Below are 17,226 nucleotides of genomic sequence, written 5' to 3'. Positions count from 1 at the left end.
CTTGTGATAACCTTTAACAGAATATTAAATTTGAAAGATTATTCTGGAAGCGAGATACATACATATTGATATATTATGTATGTAAATATATTATATACATATTTCGAATACCATATATAACTTGCAGTATATTTTCGTATTCTTCCAGTATGTTATTTTGGTTTGTTTTAAGAATAATACCGAAATAATTTTCTTTTTTGAAAATGGTCTCAAAGTCGAGCACCCTCTAATGCTGCTTTCTTGCCTGCTCAATTTAATAAGCTCTAATATTGTGTTATCTAGTTTATATTGAAATTATTCAGCATGGACACCGAAAACTTCTATATTGAATTGGATTTCGATGTTATTTCTAGGTGCACTGAAAGAAAGTCGCATAAACTATTATTGATTACTTATTACGAATGCATTTTATTAAACTTTTTTTATTATAAAATTTATGTGAATGAAAAGAATTTAATATAATTTTACTTAAATTTATATTGCTTTTTTACAACAAAATAAAATAAGATTTAAACACTCATTGGAGAAAAACATTTTGTTATATTTTTTTTTTTAATAATTATAAAATTTTACTCGATTGGTCTAATCATCATTTGTGCAAATTTCATCGATTGAAGCTTCCACGCGTTCCATCTAATGCTATAGTCATCCTCATCATTACCGAAATATTTATATTCTCCGTTAAGATTGCTGAAATGTAATACAAAATTAAGTAAATTTTTCTATTGCCAATAATCTTTTATTATTACCACCAATAGCATTTGGAAAACCACCATCCAGAATTATAAGTTTGAGCGCAATTGTTAGAAGTATGATTGTATCTATCTGGTGTTGAAAACTTTTGATTTATGTGAGGTTGCATTGAATCGGGAGCAGTGCCTGAGTAGTTTCCGAGCACTTTCAACTCGTAAAATTCAAACTCATTACCAATGACAAAGTTGTTATATCGGGCATAGCGGGTTTCATTAAAAAAGTCCCCAAGGAATACAAACAATTCATGTGGTTGGGATTGTGTTAGCAAATGAATCTTCTCCAGTCCAAGAAAGAATTCACCATGAAGATTTCCAAAGCCTTCTCTATATTCTGACCACGTTCTATTAAAATTCACACTTCCATCCTTACGACACTGGATAACAGTCCAACCAGCTCCAGCTTCAGGTAAGTTCGAATCACAAGGAACTGCCATTGTTTCAATTATGGGGACTCTTAAGGTCTGAATATTCGTCAATTTGCCTAGGCAGCTTGATGCTTGTTTAGTTGCTGTGATTTCAGTTTGAAGTTCTTTTGTTTTTATATTTTCTGATTTCAAATCTTTAATCTCTAGATCTTTCGAAGAGATTTCTAATTTTAAGGTAGTTAATTGAATCTCATATTGATCAATAAGTTTCTTTTGATATTGATTTTGACTTTCACACGATTCACTCAATTTGTCTTTAGACTTTATCAATTCATTTAGATTCTTTATTGATTCTGCTTGCAACTTGATAATATGCTGCAGCTGATTATGTTCTTGTGTCATTGATTGAACCGTGTTTACGTATTTTAGAAGGGGTTTCACGACTTGATAGCAATAGGTACTGCATTGATCATCCAATTCTTTTGAGTTATGGATGCACTGAATAAAATATTAACTTAGTATTTATATTTATTTGCTTTAACATATTTACCGTGCTATTCACTTGTAATACAATTAAAAATATTGCAAATATACGCGTATAAGAAGAAAAATTCATTTTAATTTTTTATTCCGATTCGTTTCACAACCAAACAGCAAGTGAATGCCTATTATTTTGCAACGAAGAAACAAAAACAGTTGCAGTTAGCAGTTGTGCGAATGTGATTAAATCTGCTGCTTGCACTTTTGATAACCTTTAGTAAAATATTAAATGTGCAAGATTAATCTTGAGGCGCGTTGGATTTTGATATATTATGTATGTAAATATATTTATACCCGTATAATTGGTATATAGTATATTTTCAATACCATATATAACTTGCAGTATATTTTTGTATTCTTCCGGTATATTAATTTGGTATATTTTAAGAATAATATCACACTGTTTTGCTTTTATTGAATATGGGTATCATGTATCTTAAAGTCAAGCACACTCAAATGTAGCTTTCTCACTTGTTTAATTTAATACGCTATAATAATGTACTATATTTTTTATATGTATGCACCAGTAAATAATTATGTTCAACCCCAGCCTTTGTTTTTGTTTATAAAATTTGCGTTTCGAAAACTAATTTAATTTAATAGTAGTCTCATTCAAATATGCCATCAATGTGAAATAAAAAAGGCATTAAAGCTGTTAATTAAACTACAAAAATTGCCCTAATAAAAGACTGTGCTAATTTATTCATATTGAAATTATTCAGCATCGACACCGAAAACTTCAATATTAAATTGGATTTCGATGTTTGTTCTAGGTGCACTGAAAGAAAGTTGAACCAACTAGAATTGATTACTTATTACGAATGCTTTTATTTAAATGTATTCTTGATTTTTTATAATAAAATAAAATAATATTTTAACACAAATTGGAGATAATTATACTAAATTTAATATTGTTCATTTAATAGAATATATAATAATGGTAAAATGCATTTTACAAAAGTATCTATTAGATAGAACTTGATTAATTGTATATATGATTATAATTCTTTATTTATATTTTTGTAAAAATGTAAATATTTCTTTATTCTCAAGATCTGTTTAATCTTTAATTTAAAATTAGGTTAAGCTGCCTTGTAGGTAGCTCAATATTAATCTAATCAAAAGAGCCCTTTATATAAAAACCAAAATAAAATTGAAATATTCCTGGAAAAATAATATAATAAAAAATCAATTTTCCTACTGTATTATCAAGAATCAGTAGTCTCCAAAATAATTAGAATGTTTTAAATTGCTGTTAATTTAATTTGTTACTATTATTTTTCTCTAGGTGTACGAATTAGCCAGCAAATGTTGGGAATCATTGCAATTGATTTAATTAACCAAAATCACTGTATAATTTAGGTTAATCCAATGCTATATAAGCCCCATTTTGTGGTGAAAGTCAAACAGTTGCCGCCGAAACGGGTTCCAAGGTGCAAAGTGATCAACAAAAAAAAAAAAAAAAAAATTTATTAAGAATTGAAAAAAAAAAAAGTGTTAAGTAAAATCCTTGCAACAATGTGCGGCATTCTGGCCATATTTTCACCCGAAGGACAACCGATTGAGGTGCAAAACTTCAAGGGTAGTGAACATAGTTTAAGGGAGTTGGCCTATCGTCAGAGTGGCAAGCAACGCCATCGTGGCCCGGATGATACAGGAGTCGAGATCATCGCCGAACAAGGCGTGGCTTTGGTGCACGAACGTCTCGCGGTGATTGGCGTGGAGACAGGACATCAACCGCTGTACTCTAAGGATGGCAACATCTCGTTGATTGTCAACGGTGAGATCTACAACTACGTGGAGTTGACGCAACAGATTGCCAAGCGTTTGCCTGGCTATCAACCTAAGAGTGACAGCAATGTGATCATCGAGTTGTACGAACAACATGGCCAAGAGTTGTTGCAACACATCACTGGCATGTTCAGCTTTGTGTTGTACGATCGTCGCACGCGGCAGCTGCTTGTGGCACGCGATCCTTTCGGGATTATCCCTCTCTATATGGGCAAGGATTTGCAGGGCAATCTGTGGATTGCCTCCGAGATGAAATGCTTGGTTGAGGTCTGCGAACAGTTACAGATCTTTCCACCTGGCCACTTGGCAGCGGGTACAGTGAATCATCTGAAGCCAGTTCGATACTATCAACCGAGTTGGCGTCAGTTGGTGCCCAACAACAATGTGAACCTGGACGAGCTGCGTCGCCAGGTGGAGCTGGCAGTGCGTTCGCATCTGCAGTGTGATGTTCCCTTTGGTGCACTGCTCTCGGGTGGCGTTGACTCCAGTTTGATTGCCTCAATTGCTGCCAGGATAATGAGGGAACGCGATCCCAACTACAAGCTGCGCACCTTCTCCGTGGGCATGGAAGGATCTCCGGACTTTGAGCATGCTCGGATGGTAGCTCAACACATTGGCAGCGAGCACTCAGAGATTGCTTTCAATGTGGAGGATTGCCTCGATGGGGTGCGCGATTTGATCTGGCATTTGGAGTCCTATGACATTGCCACCGTGCGTTGCAGTCTCCCTATGTTTTATTTGGCTCGCCATGTGAAGAGTACGGGTATTAAGATGATACTCTCTGGAGAAGGTGCTGATGAAATCTTTGGCGGCTATTTGTACTTCCACAAGGCGCCCAACTACGAGGAGTTTCATCACGAGATGGTCACACGCTGCGAGCAGTTGCATGTCTCGGATATTTTGCGGGCCAACAAGGTAACCATGTCGAAAGGATTAGAGCTGCGTGTTCCCTTCCTGGACACTGCTCTCGTTGATTATGTGATGAACATACGACCGCAGGATAAAATTCCAGGACGGTTGAATGAATTTGATGGAGAGTGCAAGTGGCGCATGGAGAAGTTTGTGCTTCGTCAGGCTTTTGCTGGAGATTATCTGCCAGATGCTGTGCTCTGGCGTCAGAAGGAACAGTTCTCTGATGGCGTGGGTTATGCTTTGATCGATGCTCTGCCCGTGTTTGCAGCTCGGCATGTCACTGATGCACAGATGCTGCTGGCCGAAAAGCGTTTTCCCATTAATCCGCCCAAGACAAAGGAAGGCTACTACTATCGCTGCATCTTTGAGGAGCAGTATCCTGGAGATGCCGCAGCAAGAACCGTGGAGAAGTGGGCGCCACGCTTGGACTGGGGCTGTCCGGAGGATCCGTCAGGCAGAGCTCAAGCAGCGCATGACAAAGCCTATGGAAAGTGCTAGAAGGAAGTACAAACACATTTAATTATTGATTTCGAAAATTTATTTTAATGGTGTTCGAGTAGTTTTAGTTTCTTAATAATAAGAGGTATTCATTTTAATCTTATGTCTAAAGCTAGAAACCTTAAGAAGTTTTTAATTACTCTGTATACTATGTGGAATTCTCTAATAATTAAAAGCAATTTATTATTTTTTTTTTAAATAATGTTTATATTAATGGTGTTCTCAAGTAGTCTCAATGCTAGAGATCTTAAAAAAAAATTACCTTATCTATGAAGATTGCTAAAATATTTAAAGAAAACCTTATTTTCTTATTATCAAAAGTCTCTTTTTAAATTTCGTTACTTTAAAATTGTTCTTACAAAAATTTAGAAACACGATTAAATTTTATATTATAAATAAAGCTAGAAACTTTGAAAAAAAATTAATTGCAAATATTATCAGTTTTTAATATTATGTAAAGTGCAAAAAAAATGTACAGAAAATTTCAAAAATATATATATTGTTAAGTAATTAATTCCCAAATTAAGGAAAAATCTTTAAATCCTCAAAATTTGTTTTTGTTTGTTTTACTTTTTTTCGAATATTTTTCATAAGTAAATTTTAAATGAGGATGTTTGAATATTCTATAAATTTTAATATAATTAATTTGTATACGAAGGACAAATCTTAAAATCCTCAAAACTTTACGAAGGACAAATCTTAAAATCCTCAAAACTTTTTTTTTTATTGTATGGCGTATGCTATGTAAGCTATGTATATAAAAATGTATACTAGGTATTAAATGTGTTATATACGGTGTAGGACGTTAATCACAGTATAACTTGTACAGTATTTGCAAAAACACAAATTACATTGTTAATGAGCTTGGAAGTGCATTACAAATCACTTAAAGGTGATAATTACTTTTACTTATTCACAAATAAATTCAGTTGTTGCTTTAAAGTTCATTCGTTTCATTTTCGCATAAATTTAAATAATTACCCGCTACTTTAATCAATCAAATGAAAATACAATTGAATTGTACTTGATGTATTTTGATACCCGGCAGCTAAAAAGGGTGTATTGAAGGCGTGATAAGCACAAGTATAAACTTTATACTTTAAAAACTATTTTATACCATAAAAACAATTTTATACTATCACAAAAATAAATTTAAAAGATAGAATGAAATTTTAAACCTTTTTAAAGTTTGATTTGTAAATTATACAAATATATGTATTTGTGAATATGTTATAACGATAGCAAATTATTATGCCGGGTATTCCATAGTCGTCTATTGCTTTCCCACTTCTATTACATTGCAGTGAATCTCCCAGCTAGCAACACATCAATTGCGTTATTTATAAGCGTTCGCATGCGGACTTTGTAAGTAGTCTGACCTTGAACTTGGTTTTCAATTGATTTATTAAAATAATAAAATAGTAATGAATTGCAATTCGAGACGCGTGCTAAGCATCTGCTTTCTTAATTGCATTCAAATTGAGTTGCTTTTAGAAACCGGGTCACTAAGTCAAAGAGAGGCAAAGCAAAAGAGAGCGAACTTTAAAAGAGCGAAAGCAAGCACGTGGCAAAGCGGCAAAAGCTTTTTGCTAAAGCTCATGCTTATAGCTGGCATTGCGTGTTGTTGTTGTTGTTGCTGCTCAACTTGTTTGGCGAACCCAAAAAAAAAAGAAAACAAAAACAAAACGTGCGAGCATAAATATAGAAACGACAAACAAGCGACGCTAGAAATTGCCTGACGCAACACGAACGTGAGCGACAATCAGCAAGAAGCGTCGCCGCTGCCTTTAAAAGCCGGCAAAGCTGCGGGCAACGTTAACAGTTGTCATTGAACTTGCAAGCGAAACGGAACGAAGCGTAACAAATAACAAAATGTGCGGTATATTTGCAATATTCTCAAGCGATGGCGAAGCGATTGGAGCCCAAACATTGGAGGGCAGCAAACACAGTTTGCGTGAGTTGGCCTATCGCCAGAGTGGACGACAACGACATCGTGGCCCAGACTCCACGGGCGTGGTGATTGTTCCCGAACAAGGCGTGGCCATGGTGCATGAACGCTTACGCATTGTGGGCGTGGAAATGGGCGATCAACCATTTGTGTCCGATGATGGCAACTTGGTGCTCGTTGCCAACGGTGAGATCTACAATTATCTGGAACTTTCCGCACAGATTGCGAAACGTCGACATGGCTACAAGCCCAAAAGCGATTGCCATGTGATACTAGAGCTCTACAAGGATTATGGCGTTGATTTGCTGCAACACATTACGGGCATGTTTGCCTTTGCCCTTTACGACAAGCGCAGTAAGGAAGTGTTGCTGGCCCGCGATCCCTTTGGCATCATACCCATGTATGTGGGCGAAGATGACGCCGGCAATCTTTGGGTTGCCTCCGAGCTGAAGTGTTTGACTCCTTGCTGCAGCAAGGTGGAGACCTTTACTCCAGGCGAGGCGCGTTTCGGACGCGTTGGTGCACTGCGTCGCTGGCAGCACTTTGAACAACCCTGGCAACAAGAGTTGCCCAGCTTGCCATGTGATTTGTCCCTGCTGCGCACCAGTTTGGAGTCTGCAGTGCGCACTCATCTCCACTGCGATGTGCACTTTGGTGCCCTGCTTTCCGGAGGCGTCGATTCCAGTCTGATTGCCTCGATTGCCACGAAGATTATGCGGGAAACCAAACCGAACTACAGGCTAAAGACCTTCTCTGTGGGATTGCGAGATGCGCCGGACTTTGAGGCTGCGCGGCAGGTGGCCAAGTACATTGATAGCGAGCACACTGAGCTGATCTTTGAGATTGACGAGGCGCTCGATGGTATTCGGGATATTGTCTACCATCTGGAAACCTACGATGTGACCACTGTGCGCTGCAGTCTTCCCATGTTGCTGCTCACGAGATTCATCAAGAGCACGGGTATCAAGATGATACTCTCTGGCGAAGGCGCAGACGAGATCTTTGGCGGATATTTGTATTTCCATAAGGCGCCCAACTATGAGCAGTTCCACCAGGAGCTGGTGAAGCGTGTGCAGCAATTGCATCTCTCGGATTGCTTGCGTGCCAACAAAGTGGCCATGGCCAAGGGCGTGGAGTTGCGTGTGCCCTTCCTGGACACGTCGTTTGTCAACTATGTGATGAACATACGGCCGGAGGATAAAATCCCCGGGCCACTAAATGCATTTAAGAGCGAGCAGAAGTCGCGACTGGAGAAGTTTGTGCTGCGCGCTGCGTTTGCTGATGGTTATTTGCCCGACTCGGTGCTGTGGCGTCAGAAGGAACAGTTCTCCGATGGCGTTGGCTACGACTGGATCGATAGCATTCGACGGGTGGCCACCAGTCATGTGACGGACGAGGAATTTGCCCAGGCATCGGAGAGATTCCCCTTCAACACACCGAGCACGAAGGAAGCGTTCTACTATCGCTGCATCTTCGAGCAACAGTTTCCAGGCGATTCTGCGGCACGAACTGTGGTTAGGTGGGTCCCACGTCTCGATTGGGGCTGTCCCGAGGATCCATCGGGTCGTGCACAGGCCGTGCATCAGATTAATAAAGACTGATTAGCTAAGTACGAGTAAATTGTTCTAGATTTACCGCATTAAATTCACTTGAGTACAAATATGCACACAATATACGTTATACTTTGTTATATTAATTTCGCAATAAATCTGTCAACGTTGGCACAACTGCTAAACAAACATTAAATTGTTTATCAACATAAATAAATACGCACACACACACTGAAATATTTGTAGTTGTGCTAATTCACGTGTCAGCGAATTTGAGTAGGGTTGAGTAAATTCGATATGGTGTGACGTCTGGCAAGCTAATTAAAGTTGATAAGGCTCCCCAGACTTGACAAGCGAAATACAATGAACTATTCCCGAAATTCTTGACCTTCCTGGTAATAATTTATGAGATAAACTTGCTTATCAGTCAACGATTATTAACCTGAAGGGAAACATTTGAAAAAATGTTTAATTTCTGCAACCTTTAGTATAAATAATTTCAAATTTGAAGATATATTCTGCATAATGGAAATATTGTCTCTTAGTCAGTTACAAAATTATTAAAATTTAATACATATTTAAAAAGTCGCGCATTTTATAATATTACCATACTGCTGGATTAAACTTAGTGGCAGCGCCAGAGTTACTCCTGCAATCGATATATTTGTAGACATTTATCGAGAAGGTTGATAACGATATACGAATTCGATAACAACAATAACACTGTATTTGTTGGTATATTTTTAAGTAAACTGAATTTAATTTGTCAACCTTTATTTGAACTTCATTTGTATAAGTACATTAATATTTTTAAATTTGCATTTTAACAAAGTTGCTATTTAACGAAAGTTATTCATACAATTAAGCATCAATATAATTGTTAAAATCAAACGAGATATAAGTTCAGCCGCTCACATAAAAAAAAAATCTGACTCTTTTAATTGTGAAAGTGGTGCGTTCAGTATATTCTTCGGCGGTAAACAAGAGATTTTGCAAATAACATTGCAGTCACACTGATCAACAACCGATGAATAAGAAGAAGCGATTTTTTCGCAACGCGCAACAAAATCGGTATTAAATTTAAGTAAAAAGTTGATAAACATTTGTGTAAATCGGCGCTACAAAAACAATCAGTGCGAATGTGCAACAAAATGTGATGTTTGTCGATTGCAGCCACGGGACGGCTACGCGGCCAAAATTCTTAATGAAAATCTGATGACCCATGAGCAAAGAGAAAGAGAGAAAAGGGAGAGCGAGAAGAGAACAAACAGCCAGCAAGCAAGCAGGCAGCGCGTCACTGAAAAAAGTTCACAAAATCAGCCAGCAGTAGAAACAGCAGCAGCAGACGAGACTTTGAAGACGTTGGAATTTGTGTTGAACCCGCGGCAGTCGACGGCGCTGCGACTGCGACGGCGACGTCCACCTCCAGCAGTCATCAATAACGGTAGAGCAAGAGAGCGAGAGAGATAAAGAGCACAGTGATATAGCAACAACAAATGACATTTAATTTGCCAAAGTGAAACTGTGCGCAACAACAACAACAAATACAAATAAATAAGTGGGTGAGAAGAGGGGCAAGCAAGCAAAACTGTGATCTCTCGTGTCTGTCTGGCAATTGTTCAATTGGCTGTGCTCAAAACGACATAGAATTTATTAAATTCGCGTATTTGTGTGCGTTGCAAATTGTTTGTTAAACTTACCAACTGGAAAATCAATTCTTAATATCGGCCAAGAGGCCAACAAGCAGCAGCAGTTGTGTTGTTGCTCTGCTCCGCTCTGCTCTGGCGTCAGACCCAACCCAAAACAATAAATTGAGCGTAAAGAAAAATAAGCAAGAGAGGGAGCCGACGAAGAAGAAGAAGCAGCAGCAGCCGGATTTGCAAATAAAGTGAGTAGAGAGTATTTATTTTGAGTGTATGTGTGAGTGTGCGTATCTGTGAGCGTGTTAAAAAAAGATCATGCAACTATTTGGCCAAGACACGCATTCGCAAAAGTCGCCTCCGCTTCCGTCTTGATTTTCCTTTTTGTTTTATATATTTATTTTCATGTGACATTTAAATTTGACAAATTTACGCTGCGGCAGCGCAGTCAACACATTTAGTCCAATTGGACAGAGCATGTGAGAGAGTAAGAGAGCAGCAGCTGTTTTAAAAACGAACATTTTAATCAATTGCCCATATCTTATCGTCTAGTTAAAAAAAGTAAAGAGTTAAAACTCGACGAGTTACGAAAGCTTCGCATAGCGCTTTGTAATTTTTCTTGCCTTGCTGTGGTGCTGCTTCTCATGTTGTTGTTTTTTATTATTATAAATAGAAAATTGCGTATGCAATGCTAATTTGTTGCTTGTTCGCTCAATGCTCTCTCTGTCTCTATCTCTCTCGTCAGCGCTGAAATGAGCAAACAAGTCGCTGTTGTTGCTTAGTAATTGTATACATACTCTTCACCTCTTCTTCCTCTTCGCTGTTGTCATATTATCTCATTCAGCCATTTCCATAAATATGTGTTATTTTTTCGTTTTTGTTGCCTTCTCGTTTTTATTATTTTATTTCGTTGGTCCGACGACGTCAGCGTTGTTGTGTTTGCGCTGCGCTGCCGACGTTCTCTCCATAGACGGCTTGACGTCGACGTCAACTGCGACGCTGACGCTGACGTCGTTCACCGTTTATGTCGCTGCTCGTTTAGCCGAAAACGTAATAAGAGACATACACAGAGTAAGACACAAACCCAAACACAACACGTTGACTGCCTTTTAACAGGCTGCCACCCAAAACCACCCACTGCAACACTCCACTCCTGGACGCCGTCGTCACGCTCATCGCGGTGAGATGATTCATTTTTGTGTGCACGACGTAACAACGCCCCGCACATCAAGTCCCGTCCTTTACTCCATCCCCCATCAGACAGCCATTCCAACACACAGCCCACAGCCATCTGTCCATGCCCATCCCCACCCGCATAGCCATTCACCTACTTTTTCGCAGCCCAAACACTGACTTCATATTCACTCCCCACACACAAGCAAACAAACATCGCACGCACGCATACATCGATACGCACTCCAATACACACACACACGCGCGCATGCATAAACACAGAAATTGTTGCGACTGTTGCTTTTGCTTCTTCTTCGTTTTGCGATAGCGGCTACGGGTTGCTGCTTCTTCTTACTTTTTTGTACTGCGCGCACGTTTGAAATGAGCGCGCAATTTGAAAAAGTATAGTTTGTAAAAAGAAAATACTGTATAAACTCCATCATGTCTCATGTTCCACTCGTGGTCTTCGTTATTTTGCATAATGTATGCACTCGAGAGATAAATTCAGTTTTGCTGCATCTCCGACACAAACCAATCTATAGTGACCTGCATTTTTGGCAAACTGCTGCTGGCCATAAATATTTAATATAATTTGCAAAAGCGACGACGAACTAAAATCAATTTTTCCTCTCCATTCACTTTTATTGCAGCTGCAACTATACAACACAAACAACAAGAAGAACACTATCCATTCGTGTGTGAAGCAAACAGAGACACTCATACAGCATGGCGTATCGCAAGCCAAGCGATTTGGATGGCTTCATTCAACAGATGCCCAAGGCGGATATGCGCGTCAAGGTGCAATTGGCTGAGGATCTGGTGACATTCCTAAGTGACGATACCAATTCAATTGTGTGCACTGACATGGGCTTCCTCATTGATAACCTGATGCCTTGGCTGACAGGCAGCCACTTTAAAATCGCACAAAAGTCTCTCGAGGCCTTCTCGGAGCTGATCAAGCGACTGGGCAGCGATTTCAATGCCTACACAGCGACAGTGTTGCCCCATGTCATTGATCGCTTGGGCGATAGTCGCGACACAGTGCGCGAGAAGGCCCAGCTACTGTTGCGTGATCTAATGGAGCACAAAGTGCAAACACCACAGACGTTAATCGACAAACTGGCTGCGAGTTGCTTTAAGCACAAGAATGCCAAGGTACGCGAAGAGTTTCTCCAGACAATTGTGAATGCTCTGCACGAATATGGCACCCAGCAGTTGAGTGTCCGAGTCTACATAGCACCAGTGTGCGCGTTGCTCGGAGATCCCACGGTGAACGTTCGCGAATCCGCCATACAGACGCTGGTGGAGATCTACAAACATGTGGGCGATCGTCTGAGGCCTGATCTGAGGCGTATGGATGATATGCCCGCTTCCAAGCTAGCGCTGCTCGAGCAGAAGTTCGATCAGGTGAAAGTCGAAGGCTTATTGCTGCCTTCGGCGTTGCGCAGCTCCAATGGCAACGGCATGGATGAGGCGGACAACATTGGGGTGCGTGAGCGTCCCACAAAGATTGTGAAGCGTCCGCTGCACTCGGCGCTGATGCGACCGAAGCCAAGTCAAAACGAGGTCGCTGCTGGCGATGCGGGCGCCGTGACCATGGAGATCTTTGAAGCCAGCTTCGAGCAGGTGCCACAATTGAACATATTCAATTCCAAGGACATGGACGACAACTACAAGCAAATTCTGTTGGTCATCAGCGACAAGACAATGGACTGGGAGAAGCGTGTGGATGCCCTGAAGAAGATACGTGCACTGCTGATGCTCAATTATCATGCGCAGCCGCAATTTCAGGCTGTGCAGCAAAAGGAGCTATCAATCAGTTTCCTCGACATACTGAAGGAGGAGTTGCGCTCCCAGGTGATACGCGAGGCGTGCATCACCATCGCGTACATGTCGAAGACGCTGCGCAATAAACTGGACATCTTCTGCTGGAGCATACTGGAGCAATTGATACAGCTGATACAGAACTCGGCCAAGGTGATTGCATCCGCCTCGACGCTGGCCCTCAAGTATATTATCAAATATACGCATGCGCCCAAGCTGCTAAAGATCTACACGGACACGCTGCAGCAGTCCAAGTCGAAGGACATACGCGCCTCGCTCTGTGAACTGATGGTGCTGCTCTTCGAGGAGTGGCAAACAAAGGCACTCGAACGCCATGCTCTGGTATTGCGCGATACGCTCAAGAAGTCCATTGGCGATGCCGACAGCGATGCGCGACGTTATTCGCGCCTGGCGTATTGGGCATTCCGACGCCACTTTCCCGACCTGGCCGATCAAATCTACGGCACCCTCGACATTAATGCGCAGCGTGCGCTCGAGCGAGAGCGCGATGGTGGCACCGCCAATGGCAGTCAGCAATCGCTGGAGACGCGACGCACGGTGGCGCCGACGCGCATTGGACGCACACCTGGCACACTGCAGAAGCCCTCGGCAAGCATGCGCTCCATCTCGGCAGTGGACACGGCGGCAGCGCAACGCGCCAAGGCGCGTGCTCAATACACGCTCTATTCACGTCAGAAGAAACCGTTGGTGCCCAGCAACTCTGTGAATACGGCGACGGGTGCGGCAGGCGGTGGAGCAGGAGGAGTTGGCAGCGGTTCGTTGCCACGGCCACGTCTCAATTCCAACAGCAACAGCGGCTCACATCACACAGTCTCGCCGGGCACCGTGACGCCAACGCCACGTGTGGGACGTTCGCGCGCTGGAGTCTCGCAATCGCAGCCCGGTTCACGTTCCACCTCGCCCAGCACTAAGCTGAGAGATCACTACGGCATGGGCAGCTATTATCGCGGTGGCGCCACCGGTGCCATACCCAAGAAGGCCTCCGGCATACCGCGCAGCACGGCCAGCTCCCGGGAGACGAGTCCCAATCGCTCAGGTGCCGGCGGCGGTCTGATGAAGCGCAGCATGTACTCGACGGGATCGGGCGCGAGACGCACACCGGAGCGCAACAATCCCTTGCGTCCCACAGCTGCTGCTCGCCTACTGGCGCAATCCCGTGAAGCGGAACTGACGCTGGGCAACAACATAGAGACTCCTGACTATGTTTCGGGTGATTTTTTGCGTACCGGAGGCATGCGCATAGGCCGCAAGCTCCTGGGTCGCGATGAGTCCGACGACATTGATTCGGAGGCAAGTTCGGTGTGCTCGGAACGTTCGTTCGACTCGAGCTATACGCGCGGCAACAATTCCAATTCGAATTACTCGCTGAGCGGCTCACGGAATCGCCTCGATTGGAGCAGTCAGCGGGCACCGTTCGAGGACATTGAGACAATTATTCAGTATTGCGCCTCGACGCATTGGTCGGAGCGCAAAGATGGGCTGATCAGTCTGACGCAGTATCTGGCCGATGGCAAGGAGTTGACGCCACAGCAGCTGCAGTGTGTCCTGGACATGTTTCGCAAAATGTTTATGGATAACCACACTAAAGTCTACTCTCTGTTTCTAGATACAGTCACCGAACTGATTCTGGTGCATGCCCCCGAGCTGCACGATTGGTTGTTCATATTGTTGACCAGGTTGTTCAACAAACTGGGCACCGATCTGCTCAATTCGATGCACAGCAAGATCTGGAAGACGCTGGTGGTGGTACACGAGTATTTTCCGACACAGCTGCAACTCAAGGAGCTGTTTCGCATCATTTCGGACAACACACAGACGCCCACAACCAAAACACGCATCGCCATCGTACGCTTCCTCACCGATCTGGCCAACACGTACTGCAAGAGCAGCGATTTCCCCAGCGATCAGAATCAAAACTGTGAACGCACCGTGCTGAAGCTGGCCCAGATGTCGGGTGATCAGAAATCTATGGAGTTGCGCTCACATGCGCGCGCCTGCTTGGTGGCTCTCTACAATCTGAATACGCCACAGATGACCAAGTTCTTGGCCGCGTTGCCCAAGGGATATCAGGATACGGCGCGGCTCTGCATACAGTCAACCATGCGGCGACAGAGCAGCGGGGCGAACTCGCCGAGCAGCTCGCCGTTGAGCAGCAGCAGCCCGAAGCCGTTGCAGAGTCCCAGCGTCGGACCGTTTGCGTCGCTCAACATGGATCTGAAGTCTAGTCCACGATCGCGTCAGTCGTCGGTGGAGCAGGAGTTGATACTTGGCTGCTCCGACCTGGACGTGAAGCACAACATACAAAAGACATCCGAGGAGATACGCAACTGTTTCTCCGGTGGCCAATATCATTCGCTGGCGCCCAATGGCTACAACGGTCATCACTTGCAATACTCGATTGAGCAGCAGCTGAAGCGTGAACATCTGGAGCTGACAGCGCAGCAGGACTCGCTGTCATCCAACTCGAAAACGCAATCGTCGGCCAACACCACGCAATCGAATACCCCGGAATCGGCCACCATGCGTCTGGATGTCGCAGCGCCATCGCAACCTGCCGTCAAGATATCCATCGATGTGGCGGAGAACGGTGAACTGATATTGCCCTGCAATCTGCACGAGAGCGAGGTGATTCGTGTGGCGCTGACGCTCAACAAAGAGATGCCCGTGGAGCAGCTGCAGACGTCGCTCACGAATCTGGGCATCTGCATACGCAGCGGCAACTGTGAGCTGCCCAACAAGCACTTCAAGTCGATCATGCGGATGCTGCTCAACATGCTGGAGGCGGAGCATACGGATGTGCTAATCGCTGGACTGCACGTGCTGAGCAAGATTGTGCGCAGCGAGAAGATGCGTCACAATTGGCTCAACTTCCTCGAGCTCATACTGCTGAAGATCATCAATTGCTATCAGCACAGCAAGGAGGCGATACGTGAGATCGACACAATGATACAGCGCATAGCGCCAGCTCTGCCCCTCGATTTGACGATCAACATTGTGAATCCGGTGATAGCAACGGGCACGTTTCCCGAGAATATGTGCGCCATCAAGATACTGCTCGAGGTCACCGAGCATCATGGCTCCGAGATCACGGATGCCCATCTGGATATGGTGTTCCAGAATCTGGCACGCTCCGCGGATGATTCGCAATCGATGGTCCGCAAGGCGGCCGTCTTTTGCATTGTCAAGCTGTACATTGTGCTCGGCGAGGATAAGCTGAAGCCGAAGCTGGCGCTGATGAATCCCAGCAAGGTGCGACTGCTGAACGTGTACATTGATAAGCAGCGCAATCCGAGCACTTCGGGTGGGGGATCCACAAAGAACTCGTCGGCTGCCTCCTCCTCATGATTGAGAGTAACCACCACCACAGGCACATCCGCACACACATACAAACAAAGGTCACCCACGCGCTCACACACACAGACACACAAAGACACGGACGTGGCGCCGTCTTTTAACTTATGCAAAAAGTGAGAAAAAAATATAACAAAAAAAGCGAAATAAAAAAAAAACCAATTGATGATATATAACGATAAATCATACTAATTACTATTTATAAAAACAAAAAAAAAACACACATCTAATTACTTATTAATTACGAATCAAATATTGATCGAGGATAAAAAAAGAAACGATGATTGTTAACGATCACGATCAAAATCAATAATTGTGTAATTGTTTATTATTAATAAACGTAAAAAATTGAAAAACTAATAATAAAAAAAGAAACCGATTGCATAAACAGAACTCCCTATAAAATGTAATTGTAGCGACAGGAACAGAACAAACTATTTATATACGACATTTAACTAAAAAAAAACAAATTGTAACAGAAACAAACTTGTAGCCAACTCTATAAGCCTTTCTCCTCCCCCCCCCCACTATACAAAACAAAAACCAAGAAGAAATCGACTTTCTGCACCCAGTTGTAACTGTAACGCTATTAATTTCTTCACTATATCGTTTCTTATATAAATAATAGTCACTAAACAATTTAATTTTCCTTTAGTTGATAAGTTTCACTCACTATGCAAAGCGAACCTTTTCTATATTGTACTTGTAACTATTGAAACTATTAATTTAAATGTTGTCCTGCCGGATTCCGTTTTTGATTTCCGCTCAACTAAATGCTAATTATTATAATTACACCGATTTCTGCTGTTTTTACAACTGAACTATTTTTGTAATTAATTTAAAAACAAACAAAACAAAAAA

At 42.5% G+C, this 17,226-nt stretch overlaps 4 protein-coding genes across 4 annotated transcripts; 3 read left to right on the top strand and 1 right to left on the bottom strand.

Annotated features, from left to right (window-relative positions):
* Positions 1–533: 533 nt before the first annotated feature.
* LOC117570215 (fibrinogen-like protein 1) lies at positions 534–1,758 on the bottom strand. The gene is made up of 3 exons (XM_034251709.2): positions 1,668–1,758; positions 750–1,615; positions 534–690 (listed from the first exon to the last, which is right to left on the bottom strand). The coding sequence occupies exons 1-3, from the start codon at positions 1,731–1,733 to the stop codon at positions 570–572; spliced, it is 1,053 nt and encodes a 350-aa protein (XP_034107600.2). The 5' UTR covers positions 1,734–1,758; the 3' UTR covers positions 534–569.
* A 1,298-nt stretch (positions 1,759–3,056) lies between these two features.
* On the top strand, positions 3,057–5,257 carry LOC117571438 (asparagine synthetase B [glutamine-hydrolyzing]-like). The gene has a single exon (XM_034253581.2). The coding sequence runs from the start codon at positions 3,176–3,178 to the stop codon at positions 4,856–4,858; it is 1,683 nt and encodes a 560-aa protein (XP_034109472.1). The 5' UTR covers positions 3,057–3,175; the 3' UTR covers positions 4,859–5,257.
* A 1,399-nt stretch (positions 5,258–6,656) lies between these two features.
* Positions 6,657–8,552, top strand: LOC117570019 (uncharacterized). The gene has a single exon (XM_034251435.2). The coding sequence runs from the start codon at positions 6,731–6,733 to the stop codon at positions 8,405–8,407; it is 1,677 nt and encodes a 558-aa protein (XP_034107326.1). The 5' UTR covers positions 6,657–6,730; the 3' UTR covers positions 8,408–8,552.
* A 647-nt stretch (positions 8,553–9,199) lies between these two features.
* Positions 9,200–16,548, top strand: LOC117567279 (CLIP-associating protein). The gene is made up of 2 exons (XM_034247145.2): positions 9,200–10,244; positions 11,820–16,548. The coding sequence occupies exon 2, from the start codon at positions 11,896–11,898 to the stop codon at positions 16,357–16,359; it is 4,464 nt and encodes a 1,487-aa protein (XP_034103036.1). The 5' UTR covers positions 9,200–10,244; positions 11,820–11,895; the 3' UTR covers positions 16,360–16,548.
* The last annotated feature ends 678 nt before the right edge of the window (positions 16,549–17,226 follow it).

This window comes from Drosophila albomicans, chromosome 3, assembly GCF_009650485.2.
Source record: "Drosophila albomicans strain 15112-1751.03 chromosome 3, ASM965048v2, whole genome shotgun sequence".
Taxonomy (NCBI): domain Eukaryota; kingdom Metazoa; phylum Arthropoda; class Insecta; order Diptera; family Drosophilidae; genus Drosophila; species Drosophila albomicans.
This window is presented reverse-complemented; position numbering and strand designations above follow the sequence as displayed.